General features: G+C 51.1%; 1 protein-coding gene across 1 annotated transcript; it reads right to left on the bottom strand.

Moving 5' to 3' along the window:
- Nucleotides 1-746: 746 nt before the first annotated feature.
- LOC103285316 (keratin, type II cytoskeletal 5-like) lies at nt 747-14,106 on the bottom strand. The gene is made up of 9 exons (XM_008140709.3): nt 13,597-14,106; nt 11,542-11,750; nt 9,217-9,277; nt 8,324-8,419; nt 6,195-6,359; nt 5,281-5,406; nt 4,576-4,796; nt 3,945-3,979; nt 747-2,654 (listed from the first exon to the last, which is right to left on the bottom strand). The coding sequence occupies exons 1-9, from the start codon at nt 14,065-14,067 to the stop codon at nt 2,452-2,454; spliced, it is 1,587 nt and encodes a 528-aa protein (XP_008138931.1). The 5' UTR covers nt 14,068-14,106; the 3' UTR covers nt 747-2,451.
- Between the last annotated feature and the right edge of the window lie 1,476 nt (nt 14,107-15,582).

The raw sequence follows: 15,582 nt of genomic DNA, 5'->3' as shown, positions 1-15,582 counted from the left end.
TTATAAATAAGGAAAGTGAGGAGCAGGGTGGTTAAATTCCGCCAAGGCTAGATTCAATCCCATTCTTTCTGACATCACTGTGCTCTGCTGTTCCCGTGGAGAGAAGCCGGGTTAGGAATCGGAGGTCTGCTGCCACTGTGCATTATATTTTCTCTGTTCCTTGGCTTCCACACCTATAGACTAGGAGACTGGAACTCAATTGGAAATTCTCAGTCTCACTGTGACATTTCACAGTGTCCCTTTTTGCATAGTCTTGACTTTGGTCCCAGCACACTGAGGAGGGAAGAAGGGGGCTGGGGCAGGTGAGGTTTGTCATGAGACGATGGGTGATGATGGTGTTGGTCCTGTGCATGGTGCAGGGGAAGGGGATTCTCACTGTGCCCTAGAGGAAGTGTCACAGAACTGGGCCCCGGAGATGGTGTTAGTGGGGATGGTGATGCTGAGAAGCCAGACGAGGGAATAAACTCCCTCCAGACTCCCGTCAGAGGGAATGAATGAGATAATGGGCCAACCTGTGAGGCTGGGGTCACTGGGACAGTGTGGACACTGGAGAACATCCCCAAGACACATCCAGGCCAGAGCGTGGTCTCAATGACCATGTTGGACTCCCTGGAACCAGGACCAGAGCTCTGGGGCAGAGAGCAGGGTAGTTCATTGGAAGGCACCTGCTTCTGGAGAACACCAGGTCCAAGGCTGCCCTTTGAATGTGAGATAAGACAGACTCGGTCAACACCCAGAGAGCTCGGTGACATTTTATTGAAGCTATTTCAGGGAACAGGCAGGCTCAGGGAGCCGGCAGTAGAGAAGGGTTTGAAAGGATCAGAGCGGGAGTGACTGTTCTCGGAAGCAGTGGATGCTCCTGTCTTCATGCCAGCAGCACGCAGCCCGTCTCTCCTCGCCTTGTGAGTGCATTTTGGTCTTGAACACAAGGCAGGTGTTTTAAGGGTTTACAAGTCTTCTAACTAAATAGGAAACCACCCTGCGAAGGCCACCTCAAAAATATTTCTGTGCCTCCCCTGCTCCCCTATTCCACCGACACCCTATTTCTGCTTCCCTTAAGGGGCTGAGCAACGCATCCCCCGGGAACACCTAAGGAAGAGCTGCCTGGCTTCTGAGTCTGCTCTCCCGGGCCTTCCCTGTGGGGCAGGGTGTTTGGTGGACTGACTGCTTTCAAGAGTTTCAGTGGCTAAAGCTGGGGACCGGCAAAGCCACAGCTAGATATTTCAGAGACAGGAATATAGAAGAATGGCCAGGAGAGAGAAAGAACAGGAATTGTATTGTCAAACAAAAGTGGGGAAGTGAAAGGAAGAAAAGAGAAATAAGGAGAGATGAGGAGAGGAGGGGGGAGAGAGAGGAGACACACTGGGTGGCAGAGGATGAGTAGAAAAGGACTGAGTGGGGAAGAGAAGGTGGAAAGAGCAGGGTAACAAAGGGAAGAAAACTTTCCAGAAAAAAGGTGATGTGGCAGCACAGAGGAGGAGAAGTCCTGCGCCTGCGGGTTATTGCAAGAGGGCTCTCCCTGGACAGTTCTAGGACAGGCTGATTTGGTTCTTTCCCCAGTGTGTCTGTTGTAGGCACTGGTGCTGAGCTGCCTCCCACACCTTCACATGAGCCTGCCTCCTCCCCCTCAGCATCAGGACATTTCTGTTTGGGCCCATAATTCTAATATTGGCTTAAATGAAGCAGATTTGGGAAGAATGTGGTTATAAAATATTATCAAATGCAGCCCTGGCCATGGAGAACTTTTGGATTCTTGATACAAGTATTGCATTCTCCTATGAATAATCAACAGTTGGCAATATTTTAATGGGTGTTGATTTCTCTCTCAAATATTCTGCTGGTGGTGGTTGTCAGGGGAAGTGGCTGGCGTCCTGGGTGAGGACAAGAAGGAAGGAGGTGAGGAGGCCATATGTGGGCAGGGTTGGCATTACTTCCTGGTCTCAGTGGCCTGCAGGAGAAGTGTTCTGTCTGTGTGAGAAAGCTCACGTGAGAACTCTGGCCTAGACTGCACTCAACTTTCTTGGAGCACCAAGGTCAATTCTAAGCTTCCTGTGAAGGACTGTGATTACAGTGGATCTGGGTCAGACAGGAGGAGGGAGACCCAATTGCACCCCCGCTCTGGAAGCTACTGAAGGACAAAGTCCCACCCAGCCCGGTCTTGGCTCAGAGCAGTTGAATCAGCATTAGCTAGGATGGATGCCCCTGGCCCTGGAGGGCCCCGGGATGGGGAGTGAATGGGGTCCCTCTGTAGGGACCTGTCTGGAAGCAGAGGGATGGACAAGGTGACCTTGGAATGCACAGGCCACTTTCCCACTCCCTGTGCGTCCTGCTGCCAGGATTGACTTTGTGCAGGGGGTGTCAGCAAAGCTGCAGGCCTTGGGGCTGGGAACTGGGGGTCTGGTGGGTAGGGTGGGGAGGGGTGGGGGAGGCAGCAGAGGCAGGTGGGGCTCTTTAGCTCCTATAACTCTTCTTGGTGGACGACGTCTTGGAGATGATGCGCATGCTGGAGGTGCTGCCACCCATGTTGCGGCCACTGGTGGAACTGAAGCCCCCGCTGCCACCGCCATAGGAGAGGCTGCTGCTGTAGCCGCTCCCACCCACACAGAGGCCGCTGCCCCCGCTGTAGCCTGTGCCTCCAGAGGAGGAGACCACGGCTGTAGAGAGAAGGCACGGGGCACACTGGCAGTCTCCGCCAGTTTCCCAAGACCCACCCTCCCCAGGTCTGGGGTCCATGGCACTTCCTCAGGGAACAGGAATCTCCTCAGTCCCCCAGGAGCAGGGTCAGAGGGTGGGCATGTGCTCCCCATCCCCATCGCACGCTGCTCAACAGGAGCATCTGTACAGGACATCGCACCTTTCCAAGGCCTTCACAGCTGTGACCACACTGTCTCAGCAGGCCTGAGAGGACACTATTACTATGAGCACCCCCATTTTACAAAGGAGAGACTAGAGGCACAAAGAGATCAAGTGGCAAGCCCAAGGTCACCCCTGCCAGAAACCAAGGCTTGCACAAGTGGCAAGCCCAAGGTCACCCCTGCCAGAAACCAAGGTCTTAGGCTCCCATGCTGTGTTCACTCCTCATCTACACCAGGGGCCCTCACTGAGTGAAGGCCCCACACTGTGAGGGGGTCATGGACTCCCAAGCTGGAAGAGGCCGGAGGCCATCCAGATGACCCTCCCCAGGAGTCGAGTCCCTTCTACCGCATCCTGAGTCTAGCTTTTGTTCAGATACTTTCAGCAGCAGGGAGCTCACTATCTCCAGATGCAGCTCCCACAGCCTGTCAAACATGTGACCTCCCCCTCAGTGTATGTTTCTCCAGGGGAATTTTTCTAGTTCCTCTATTAAGCTCTCCCCCATCCTGGTTCTCCAGCCTCTCTAATTCGGTCTGACCCACATGGGGCCCAAGGGATTTCACTTCCCATGCCCGGGACGCAGGACTCCACAAATGCCATCTGCTGGGATACTCTGAGAAATGATTCCTCCCCATCTCCCTGCCATTGCCTGAGGCCAAGCCAGGCCAGTCACTGCTCTGCTTGTCCCATTAATTTGCTTTGATTTTTTACATTTAACCTATCTAGTAGCCTCTTGTCAGTTGTGTGAGTTTGAATCCCTGCCAGAACTAGCTGAAAAATCAGGGACCCATTGCTCTGCTAGTAGACCTGTCTTGTAACTGGGGTCCCCTGGGGCCTGGGTGGAGTCATTCCTGTGGACATATGACCCCACTGGGATAGGCCCTAGGGATGAGAAGTCATCACACAAGTCTCTCTTGGCCCACTGGGAGGAAGGGCCGGAGAAAAGAGGGGTCTCCGTAGAGCCCCTAAGAGCATCTTAATGATGTCCCTAACCCAGCCTGTTCATTTTCTAGTCATCAAGTCCTTGTTAGTGATGCCCTTAGCTTCCACTTTGTCTCCCACTTTCCTATCATCCCAAGGCATTTACTCACAGATGTTCACGGGTCCAACACCTTCTCCAGTGAGTCTGTTGCATGTGGGAGAGAAAGAGACATTTGCTGAGACTTTAAAGAGCCCTGGGTTCTTTGTGTTTAGAGTCATCAGCACAGAGCACTTACTGGGTGCCAGGCACTGTGCCTACAAGCTTTCCATTCATCTCATTAGCCTAAAGAAGTTAACTCGAATCTGTCAGGGGACATCTAGGAGATAAACCCAGTCAAATTATGCAGAGGAATGGGGAGAGGGACCCATGCTCACTAGATAGAGGGGCAGTTAGATTGTAGGCATCTTTGGGCACCACAGAGCCCCTGAGGTTTGTCCCAGGAGTGACCTCATTTGTCTTAGGGTCTGGGCAGAAATGGCCCTGCTTATGGCCTTCCAGGTAATCATGGGCCACTTTTCCCTGACATCTTGCCCCTAGTCTCCTGCCCTGGGTCCAATAGGAGCTGTGGGAGGAGCTATGACCTCAGGAGGCCTCCAGGGAGCACCTGTATTTTAACCCTGTATCTACCCTTGGAATTTCTCCCTGGGGCTTGACACTGTGGGGCTCTTGGCCGCTGTGGCATTGCTCTAGTGCTCTGGTGGAGTCTGTTTGAGCTATGGTGGGAGGAAAAGGTAGCCCACCTGCACTCCTCGCCCTCCAGCAGCTTCCTGTAGGTGGCGATTTCGATGTCCAGGGCCAGCTTGACATTCATCAGCTCCTGGTACTCGCGCAGCTGCCTGGCCATGTCCTGCTTGGCCTTCTGCAGGGCCTCCTCCAGCTCGGCCAGCTTGTGCTTGGCATCCTTGAGGGCCAGCTCCCCACGCTGCTCAGCATCAGCGATGGCGGCCTGGAGCGCGGCACACTACCAGGAGGACACAGGAGTTGATGAAATCCACAGAGAATGCAGAAAGATGTGGGCTTCAGGTTAAAAAGATGGAGGACATTTTTTTTTTTGAAATGGATTTCATGCAAAGGAGGCTAGCACTTCATCATATTTAAAAATAAGATTAATCTCTGTCCCCCTTGGATGATTTGAGACTTAGCCAGGATAGACAATGATTTGGGGGGTCCTTTTCCATACTGAATGTCTCTGGATAGTGGGTAAGTAAAGCTGGTCAAAGTTTTGCCTTGGATGCCTCCAGAGGACAGAGCCCTTCCTGGAAGAACTGATGTTGGACAGAATTCAGGAAGAACGTTATAACACCCCTAGAGAGGCAGAAGACCACCTTCCTGGGTGGTCACTCATCTAGCGCAGCTTCACTCTGCACAGGCTGAGTTAGGACCAGGCCCAGGTCTGCCTGGGTGCAGGGACTTAGATAGGATGACCTCTGGGAGGTCAGTCCTACCTGCTTCTTCAGGTTATCAATCTCAGAGCGCAGCCTGTGCATCAGCCGGTTCAGCTCAGAGATCTCCATCTTGGTGGTGCGGAGGTCGTCCCCGTGCCGGCCAGCAGACCGCTGCAGCTCCTCGTACTGGGGAAAAGGAGAGGCAGAAGGCAGGCAGATTCAGGCCAGAGACAAGGAGGTGGTGGTTTCCCAGGGCCCAAAAGGCTTTCCATATACCACTGGAGGCCCCTCCCACTCCCTACTCCATTCTCCATCAAATCCATGCCCATCTTCCCTGGGCTCTGCTCTCACTGTGTCTACAGCTCCGCACCACAGTTGGACCTTTCTTCTTGGATCCCGTCTTTTGTCCCTCTCCCTTGACACCAGGCATCTCATTCTCAACCTGTAACTCTGCTTTTAAAGCTTATTTGTGTTTGTTTTCCTTGCACCACATCTCATATCCCCGTGATTCCCCAGCTCAGTTTTGCTCTAACCTGGAAAATCTCATTGTGTGAACCAAATCCAGCCCTTGTCCCCACCTCCCCCCGCAAGCCCCTCAGTTCCAGACAGTTCCACCTTTCTCCTCTGGATCCAGGAGGCTCAGCCTGCCTTTTGTTCCCACCTTCCCTCTCTCTTGTTCCTCCTGGCACTGGTGGCTGGTACTATCCAGCTGTCCCTTGCCTCTCTTCTACAGGGTGTTGGAGGTGTGTCCATACTCCTTGGGGCAGAAGGACTAACTACCTCCTGCCTTCATATGGATATTCCCCCACTGTAGCCCAAGAAGTGCTCAGTACAGAGGGTAAGCCCCAAGCTGAACTCAGATCTCTTCAACCCCATCAGATTGGGACATGTGAGAGGACAAGGCTCTTATCTAAATTGCCTTTGGAAACCCAGTTCTCCACAATTGTTTCATGAACTTGATGTTGATACCTCACCTTGGTCTGATACCAGGACTCAGCCTCGGCCCTGCTGCGGTTGGCGATGTCCTCATATTGGGCCTTGACCTCGGCGATGATGCTGTCCAGGTCCAGGTTGCGGTTGTTGTCCATGGACAGGATCACGGAGGTCTCAGAGATCTGGTCCTGAAGCTGAGCCAGCTCCTGTGATGGGGTCCGAGTGGGAGAGCTGAAGCAGGGTGCAGGTGTGTGTGTGCATGTGAAAGCGCGTGTGTGTGTGTTGTATGCATGTGTGTTGGGGCACTGTGACCAGGCCCCTGGAACAGATCTTGGCATCAAGGGCAACACATGCACTGGTAGGGTGTAGCACCCTGCTAAGGTCTAAAAGGGCTGGGAAAGACATTAGGGAGGTCACTGGGTTTACTCCCATGCTTTATCATCAACTCATCACAGATAACTTTAGCTGCTACGTCACTCCTGTTGCCAAGGGAATGCACCTTGTTGTAACCTGCCAGTGCCATGATGTCTCATGTTCTGAGGAAAACAGCCTTTCACACTAAATAAAGAAATCATCTTGTGAAATAAAACTGAGTCAGAAGGAGCCAGAACGCTTTGCTACATCTCAATTTTGTTTCCCAACTTCGCTCCTCCCAGCTCCTCAGAGACGGGAAATGGAAACAGCAGAAAGGGCACCAGACTGAAAAATTCAAGTCTTGGATCTTCAAAGCAGGTTAGATAGTATCTCTGTCCCAGGGAGGAGCATTAAATAGTTCATGTCGATGTAAGATGGTCTTTGAAACAATAAACACACAATTAATTTGTTAATGACCACTCCTCAGATTGCTGTAGAGCATTGGTTTAGAAAATATGATCCTCAGATCGGCAGCATCACCATCACCTGGGAAGTCTGGGCCCCACACTAGATTCACTGAATCAGAATTGATGTTTTATTAAGACCTCTAGAAGGCATTGTAAATTTGAGAATAACTGGTCCAAAACATAAATCTTAAAAAATATTCCTTCCTTTTTTTAAATCAACAATTGGTACATACATTTCCTGCTTCAAGAAATTATTGCTTTGTTGCTGTGTCCTGCAATTTGTTTTTCCCAAATAGTTTTTTTCCTGGTAGTTGATGTAGCTTGAGGGGTCTCTATCCCCAGGCTTGCTGGGCTGTAGGCTGGTTCAGAATTAGAAGCCAACAGCACACTGGTCATTAGCATTAAAGTGAATAAGCAGAGAAAATGGTGCCTTTTGCCCCATGTGGTTTGTTGGATGGACATTGAACGCATCCAAAGACACAGAGCTGATGTTCCTGCCCCTAAAACAACATGACCAACTTCTGTTGGGCACAAACATATGTAACCCCCTGGACATATCGCCTGTGCTTACCAGGCCTACCAGGAGGCACACAATATCTGCTACACTCTCTCCCTGACATCACTGATCCCATCTCTACACTCTCCCCATCACTCCCTCTACTCCACCCACCTTGGCCTCTTCTTTGTATTTCTGGGTCCTCAGTTCCTCCAGGTTTCTCTTCAGATATCACCCACCATCTGCCTTGCCACTGCTCCTTATTGTCATGTTTTTATCGTCCCTGCTGTGCCTGAAATGGTATTGTATCTGTGCGGCCTGTCTCCCCCACTGCAATGAAGCTCCAAGAACACAGCGGCTTGGTGGTGTTTGCTCAGCGCTTTGCCTGCAGCCCCCAAGAACAACGTCTGACTTAACAAAATGCGTCTTCAGGAGAACCAGGCAATGCGTTGTGTGCTTCCAGAAGCATCTAAAGGCTCACTAACTGTCACTTGATTTGCATTATTGCACCATCCTGCAGTCAAGAATAACAGGTAAATTTAAGCTGAAATGGGTGAGCCGGATGCTCAGATAGTTCTGTGGAAACCATGCATAATTCAATGATGGGAAGTTCCTTTGACCGGCAGAACATGCGTGGCACAGGTGGTCAAGGTTAAATTTCTCACCTCACCTGACTCACAACTACCAGATGGAAACTCATTTTCTCTCTAGGTAGGGGAAGTAGCATCTGCTCCATGAATTCCAACCCAGGGATGGGGTGGGGAGCAGAGAGGAGATCAGAGCAGCAGCTTGTAGCCTCTGTGCCCAGCTAAGGCCTCCAGCCCCTCTGAGGGGAGCAGTGGGCCCTGCTTACCGCTTCGTAGAAAGCTTTCAGGAAGTTGATCTCGTCCATTAAGGCATCCACCTTGGCCTCCAGCTCTACCTTGTTCATGTAGGCGGCATCCACGTCCTGGGCACAGAACAGGCCATCACTCTGAGTCTTACCCAGCCGGGGTTAACCAGCTCCTTTGTCGGGTGGGAGAACTTCAGCTCCCAGGGATGAAAACAGTGTTTTATTCCAGGCTATGGAGTGGGACTGGCATGGGAGGGAGGGTCCATTCCCTGAGGACCAAGGCTCTCAGGGAATGCCCACCAGGTCGTCAGCTATGTCACCTCCATGTGGTGAGGACAACCCCATCCTGGGCCCATGAGCTCTCCCAGCCGCTCCCTGAGGGTCTTGGTGACTTCCCCTCCACCTCATACTCTCCGCCCCTTCCTCCCCTCCATACACCACTGCTCCATTCTCCCTCCTTCAGCTCAGCTCCGGGCTAGTTCTCCCCTCCCTCTGCCACCCTCCCCAGCCCCGCTAAGCAGGAAGGTCCACAACTCTATGAAACTGATCCCTGTCTTGTGCCGGTCCCCTGAGCCTGCCTTGATGTCCTGGAGACTCAGCTCAGCATAAGGCCCATTTGCTTCACCTCTCCCTGCCCAGGACTCCACATGCGGGGGCGGGAGGGGGGGGGGGCTGGTGTCGGGACTTATGACTTGGACTTTGAAGCCCTGGATCCTGAATATCTGGGTAACCTGGGGCAACGTGCTTAACCTCCCTGATGATGAGTTTTCTCACTTCTAAAGTAAAACCTGTTCCCAAGATTGGTTGCACAAATTAAATAAAGCCTTGTATGCAAGGCCACTAGCTTAAGTTGCAGCTGTCACTCCTGGAAGGAGCTGCCTGAGAGTCAGAAGGGAGCATCCCTGTCCCCTCACCTTCTTGAGCACCACAAACTCATTCTCCGCCACTGTGCGCTTGTTGATTTCATCTTCGTACCTGTGGGAAGGGTCAGACGTGAACTGATGTTAGGCACAGGGGCTCTGGGGGTGAGGTTAAACCAGGGGGCTGTAGGTGGGCAGGAGATGGCAGGTCTGCAGAGCAGACCTGGAAAATGTGCTGCTATAGCAGAGCTCTCCTGCCACACACGTGCCCCCAAATTTCATATCAACCAACACCCACCTACCCCTTCTACACAACGCCCAAACCCCAAATAACAACAACAAAAACACCCCAGCCCTCATTCTTCCTGAGTTTTTCACACAGCTTTGCTCCTTAGAGAGCTTAGGTCCCACAAAGGGGCATGCATGTTTCCTTTTATACCCCGTGGTCTTATCCCAACCCAAACAGAGGCCATGAGGGGAGAGACAGAGAGAACAGTAGGAGGTGTGCAGTCCTAGGCCTCAGCGGCTTCTGCACCCAATGATGCCCTCATGCCTCTCTGTTCTCTTCTCAGCCACTGACCCTGGCCTAGGAAGCTGAATCTTCAGGCTAAAAGGAGCGACCCACCCCCCTCTCCAGTTCCCTCTCTTCCCCTAGGCAGCATACCCCTTGCTCACTGATCTCTGGGGTGACCCATTTTCTACCCAACCTGTCTAAGTAGTGGGGAGTCCCACCCACTCAGCGGCTCTGAAGGCTGTGGTTGGGGCTTTGTCTCCACCTTCCAGCCCAGTAACCCCAGGCAGGTCACTCAACCTCTATAGATGCCCTTCCCATCTATGAAATGGCATGTCATTATTCTTTTAAAACCACACAGCATGCTCCCACACGATGTATATAACCAGATCGCCCCTGCTTTTGTATTGCCTCTGCAGTCCAGTAGTTCCTGAGACAAGCTTTTTCCTGCCAGTTGATTTATTTTTCCTTATTATTTCCTTGCATTGCCTTTTCACTAAATATGAACACCTGTTCTTCACCTAGTCTCATACAACTAACTGTCCTTGTCTCCCGTGCTTCCCAGCTCACAGACCCTCTGCCAGAGGGCGAGCACTGGGGGGTCCTGCACAGGCCTCTTAGTCACTTGTCACAGGAACATCACCGACTATTAACTAGGAGCACATGCTCCAACACTCGCCCAATTCCTCCTCTGTGCCTCTTTCCTTCTCAATATTAAACTTTCATCTTCTCCTCCAGGAAGCCCTCTTGGATTGAAAAACTGTTACTACACATTTGCACACATATTATAAATTATCCATTTGTATTTGCTTTTCTTGTCACTACACACATATACCTAAACATCAATACAATAAAATAACTAACACTTATTAACAATTTACTATGTGCCAGGCAGTGGGCACCCTACCAAGTAGTTTACATGCAAGTTTTGATTTAATATGCTCATACTATTAATATGTCCTTTAACAGGCAAAGGGGCTGGGGCTTACAGAAGTTAGTTTTCTTTAGGCCTTTTAGCTAGTAAGTGGTTGAGCCAGGATTCTAACGCCACTGACTAGATTCTATACTGCTGTCCAATAGAACTTTCTGTGATCATGGAAATGCTCGGTATTTACACCCATTAGCCACATTGAATTGAGCACCAGAAATGTGGCTAGTGAGATTGAGGAGCTGAATTTTAAATTTATTCCATTTCAATGAATTTAAATTTAAATAGCACATGTGGCTAGTGGCTACCATGTTAGTGCAACTCTAAAGCCTTAACTCTTACTATATTACACACACAGTAACTAAAAAACTCCGTATCATATGACTTATTTTGTTTGGACCAATACAATTAAAAATAAATTAGAACAATAAAAATAAAAAATTACTTATGTCTATAGGCACAAGATACTATATGTTTAATGGTGTGCGTGTGTGTGTGTGTGTGTGTGTGTGTGTGTGTGTGTGTGTGGTTCCAGGGAGAAGGCAGCATGTATGGGTCTTTCTCCTCTGTTCCCTGCCCCTTGGCCAGGGTTGGGGTAAATGCATGGACATCATATAAATTAGCAATGGGACTGAGTGAAACAAATGTAAGGGTGAGATTACATAGGCTTAATTCTTAACTCACAAGTTGCCACTTAAATAAACTTAAATGAGTCAGTCACTCTCTCAGAGCCTTATTTTCCTCAACTGCAGAATCTTTCAGGTTGTTGTGTATATCACGCTCTCTGTGTCCATGTTAGTTATCATCCTATATAACCCCAGCCCTTCCCCAAAGCCCTAGGGCCCCAGTTCTTTTTCTGAGTAACCTCGGTGCGCAAAGTGTGTCCCATTTCCCCACCGAACTGGGCACTTCTGGAGGAGCTGGCTGAGTGTCCACTCACTTGTTCTTGAAGTCCTCTACCACGTCCTGCATGTTCTTTAGCTCCGTCTCCAGCCTTGCCCGCTCCCCGCCCAGGCTGTCCAGCTGTCGCCTCAGGTTGTTGATGTAGGCTTCAAACATGGGCTCAATGTTGGCCCTGGTGGTTTTATGCTCCTGCAGGAGGCTCCATTTGGTCTCTAGGACCTTGTTCTGCTGCTCCAGGAACCGCACCTGCCCCAGTCAGAGGTGAAAGACTATGAGGGCTTCCTTGCAGCAACCTCCCAGAGAGCTGTGGGATCCAGGACCCTCCAACAGTGCAAGGGGTGGGGTTGTAAGACCTCAGAGTCCAGGTAGCAGGCTCCTTCTCATCATTCTCAGCCCAGAAGGTAGAGAGCCAAGCAAAGGTAGGTGCGATGGGAGAGAGGCGGTGGTTTGATTTGGAGGTGGGAGAAGCAAGGAGGGCCAGAGGGACTGGAAACTGTCTGACCACATCAAACCATGCTGATGTGTCGTAGGTGAAGAAAAGAACACTCACCCTCACATTACTGGGTGAAATTTTGATTCCCATTAAATGGACAGGAAGTTCTTAGCAGAACATTCAACCTGTCTATTTTCTTTTCAACATTATTTCTCAAGATCTAGACTCTGGACTCAGTTGCTCACACCCTCCAGGAATGCTGGAGTGGGTCACTCTGGAGTCGTATTGAAGGAATTTGGACATAATCCCAGCCGTGTCTCTCCAGCTGTGTGGCCTTGGTAAGCCCCTTCCTCCCTCTGCTCTCTCAGGTCCTCTGTGCTCTTGTGCTACAAATTTGGTTTCCTTGAATTGCACTCATCTGCTCCTCAGCCTGGAAAAATATGCAAAACCTTTCTCTCTAAGCAAAGTCCTTTCACTGGGAGCAGCTGGAATGACACACAACCTCAGAGAATGAAGGAACAGAGCCTCCAAGACTTTGGAGATGGCAATTTGCCTGCTGAGGGTCTTTGACAAATGCACCCACCCCACCAGCTTTCTCTTCCATTGCAGAGGAATGAGGGCAGTCCTGGCTCTAAGTCCCTCCCTAGTTACCACCCTTTGGTTCCTAGGTGCCTTCCTGATGAGCCTAAAATAGCATTCTTTTCCTCAGAGCCAGGCTCCTGGAAATCTCACAGCTGTTGATGCTCATACTAGGCCAAGTAGGGTGACATGGGTGATAAAAGTGAAGAACCACTGCCTCAGTGGTTAGGTTTTACACATTTAAAGATCTGAGTCCATATGATGAGGCATTTATAGACTGTTAGACCTGCAAAGGCACCTCAGAGTCCATCTATCTAACCCAACTGAGGCCCAAGAACTTAGGGATCTCCTAGCAGTAGAGCCAAAAATGAGACCTGGGCTGATTGCCTCTTTAGCACTTTCTTCTAGATCCCAGGTGTGGAGCCTGAATAATCCAGATTCTTGAATCGGTTCTTCCCAGGCAAAAACAACCAGCTCAGGTGTGAAGCAGGGGTGATGACGCAAAATAGAATCCAAAATAGAATGATATCTTTCCCCAAACTGGGGAAATCCCTAGGATTCCAGGCCACATAGCAAGGGGGGACCCACGGCTGAAGTCACAGCTTTCCTCTCTTTAAAAGAAAAGAGTGAAGCACTTTGAGCAGCCCCTGGCCAACCACCAGCTTCTCAGACATACCCAAATCACCAGGGCGGTTGCCACAGGAGGGCTTGCCCCTATTAAACTCGGCAGGAAAAAGTGACCTCAGCCCACTTTTGTGGACTGACCTTGTAATCTTTCTTTCCTTTATCTCCTTCCTCCAAACTGATCTCCTTTCACTCTCTAATTGTAAGCCCAGTACACGATCACAGTCCATCAAAAGAGCGATGTCCTTGCAGTGGGTCAGAAAGCTCAGGAGCCTGGAGGTGGACATTTTTCTGCTCCCACCTCAACAAAGAGGGAAACCACCCCCTCCTCCACCCTGTCAGCAGTCTTCCCACCCCCAAGATCACAGGTCTTGGGCAAGTCACAGTTGACATCAGAAAAGCACAGAGAGCAGAGATCCCCCGGCGTTTCTAGTGGGGATCCCACTTGCCTCTCACCTTGTCGATGAAAGAGGCGAACTTGTTGTTGAGGGTCTTGATCTGCTCCCGCTCCTCCTTCCGCACCCGCTGAAGGGAGGGGTCGATCTCCAGGTGCAGTGGGGTCAGGAGGCTCTGGTTGACAGTGACCTCCTGGATGCCCCCAGATCCAGGCATCATCCCACCTCCATACCCGCTGCAGGCTCCTACTCTGTACCCTATGCCACCAAGACCCATCCCATAGCCAGCGCCACCGAAGCTGCCCCGGCTGGAGCGGTAACCCCCACTGACGGAGATTCTCTTGCTTCCCCCAAGGCCATGGAGACTCCTGCTCCCAAAGCCACCCCCAAAGCCACCTCCGAATCTCTTCCCGCCCTGGGTCATGGAGACAGAGCTGAAGCTGGTCCGGGAGCCCGGGAGGAAGTTCGCTGAGGAAGTACTGAAGTTCCGAGTGCCCCCTGACTTGATGGTGATAGAGGATCGTTGGGTCATGGTGGGAGTTGGTGGCAGAGAGTCAGAGGAGCAAAAATGTCACAGGGATGAGGAGGCTTCAGAGTCTAACTGTCCCAAAGTCTCCTTGGCTTTTATCCCTTTAAGAACTGGGCTTGGCCGGAGAAGATCAAAGACCACTGTGTTGAGTTCATCTCAATGGCATGTCTGGCCATGGCCCATCTTCCTGCCCCGCTAATCATCATGGGGAACTCCCTACCTAGGGCAGGACTGGGCCTGGGCATTCGAGCCCCGGGCAGGCCTGGGTCCCCAGGCCCCCACTTGCCCAGGTTCTCTGCCACATGCTGTCAACACTCCCACTGTGTCTCATCGGCTCCTTTCTTATTGATCTCCAGGTCTTGGACTTTGAACCCAAGCACTTCCTATCACTTATAAAGAAACCCCATTTATTGAGGACTCAATCTGTGTAAGACCATGTGGCAGGTAGTGTGTCATTTGATTCTCATGATAACTTTGTGAGGATAGAGGGCAATAAAAATTGCTAACATTTCCCAAGCAGCTGCCATGGGTAGCTGTTTTACACCTGCCTTCTCATTTAATCTTTACACAGCACCACGTGGTGGCTATTACTATTCTTTTTTTGCACGTGAAGCAGTTGAGGCATGGAGTAGTTAAGAGACTTGGCAGACCTCAGATAGCCAGTGACTGCTGCGCCAATGTTGGGGCCCAGTGGCCTGACTGCACCTCACAGCGATGGAGAGAGGTGGCTTGTTACAGAGAAGCAGACTCAGGACTTCAAACTCCTGCCCCCTCTACTCCTCTTGTTCCAGCTTTTAACTTGACCCTACCCCTCCACCAGGAATGTTTAACAATTGTTCTTAGTGCCATTTCTCTCCTTTTTGCCATCCTTTCCTTTTCAATCCTTCCCAAGTTTCCCTGATGAGAGGGGTCCAGGAGACTGTAAACTCAGGAATGTGGGCGCTTCCGGATGTCTCATTGCTGCAATTATGGGCCTAAATGTCTCCTGTGCTAAGTGAAGGTGCTGCCCTGGGGCTGGCTTTTAACTCCACTCCTGCCCTGTGATTTCTCTGCTCAGGTCTGCAAGTTTGAAGCTGTCAGGGAACAATGGTCCCTTTGCTGGCAGAGGGCTGGGCCCCCGAACCTACGTCAGTGTCCTGGAGGAACAGTCTGGCTTTGGGAGGGATGGCATTGCCCTGCATGACATACGTAGCAGGGAAGCTGGGCAGAGCTTCTGCCCAGGGGCTGGGGCTTCTCAAAGACGACATCCCAATGAGGGGTAGGAGGAAGTGGGCAGAAGCTTGGGTGTGGAGTCTGCCCTCCTGTCCTTCCCATCTCCCCCGAGTCCAGCCTTCTGAGCTCTGGGGAGAAGTGGGGAAGGAAAGTCTGATGTGCTTTGGGTACTCCTTGTGTGAGGCCTTGTGCTGGGAGGAGGAGGAGGAGAATTGTTCTGTGCTCCGTCACCATTCTAAACAGAGGGCTGGACACCAAACACATTACACATACATTTAATTGACACATTCCAGAGAGGGGAGAGAG

This window comes from Eptesicus fuscus, chromosome 7, assembly GCF_027574615.1.
Source record: "Eptesicus fuscus isolate TK198812 chromosome 7, DD_ASM_mEF_20220401, whole genome shotgun sequence".
In the NCBI taxonomy this organism is placed as follows: domain Eukaryota; kingdom Metazoa; phylum Chordata; class Mammalia; order Chiroptera; family Vespertilionidae; genus Eptesicus; species Eptesicus fuscus.
The sequence above is the reverse complement of the archived record's forward strand: the minus strand, read 5'-3'. Positions and strand labels throughout refer to the sequence as shown.

Coding starts and splice junctions, on each gene's coding strand:
- LOC103285316 (XM_008140709.3), bottom strand. CDS start 14,067: ATGACCCAACGATCCTCTATCACCATCAAGTCAGGGGGCACTCGGAAC. Junction 6,360..8,323: donor TGAAAGCTTTCTACGAAGCG/GTAAGCAGGGCC, acceptor ACCCCATCACAG/GAGCTGGCTCAGCTTCAGGA. Junction 4,797..5,280: donor TTGATAACCTGAAGAAGCAG/GTAGGACTGACC, acceptor TCCTCCTGGTAG/TGTGCCGCGCTCCAGGCCGC.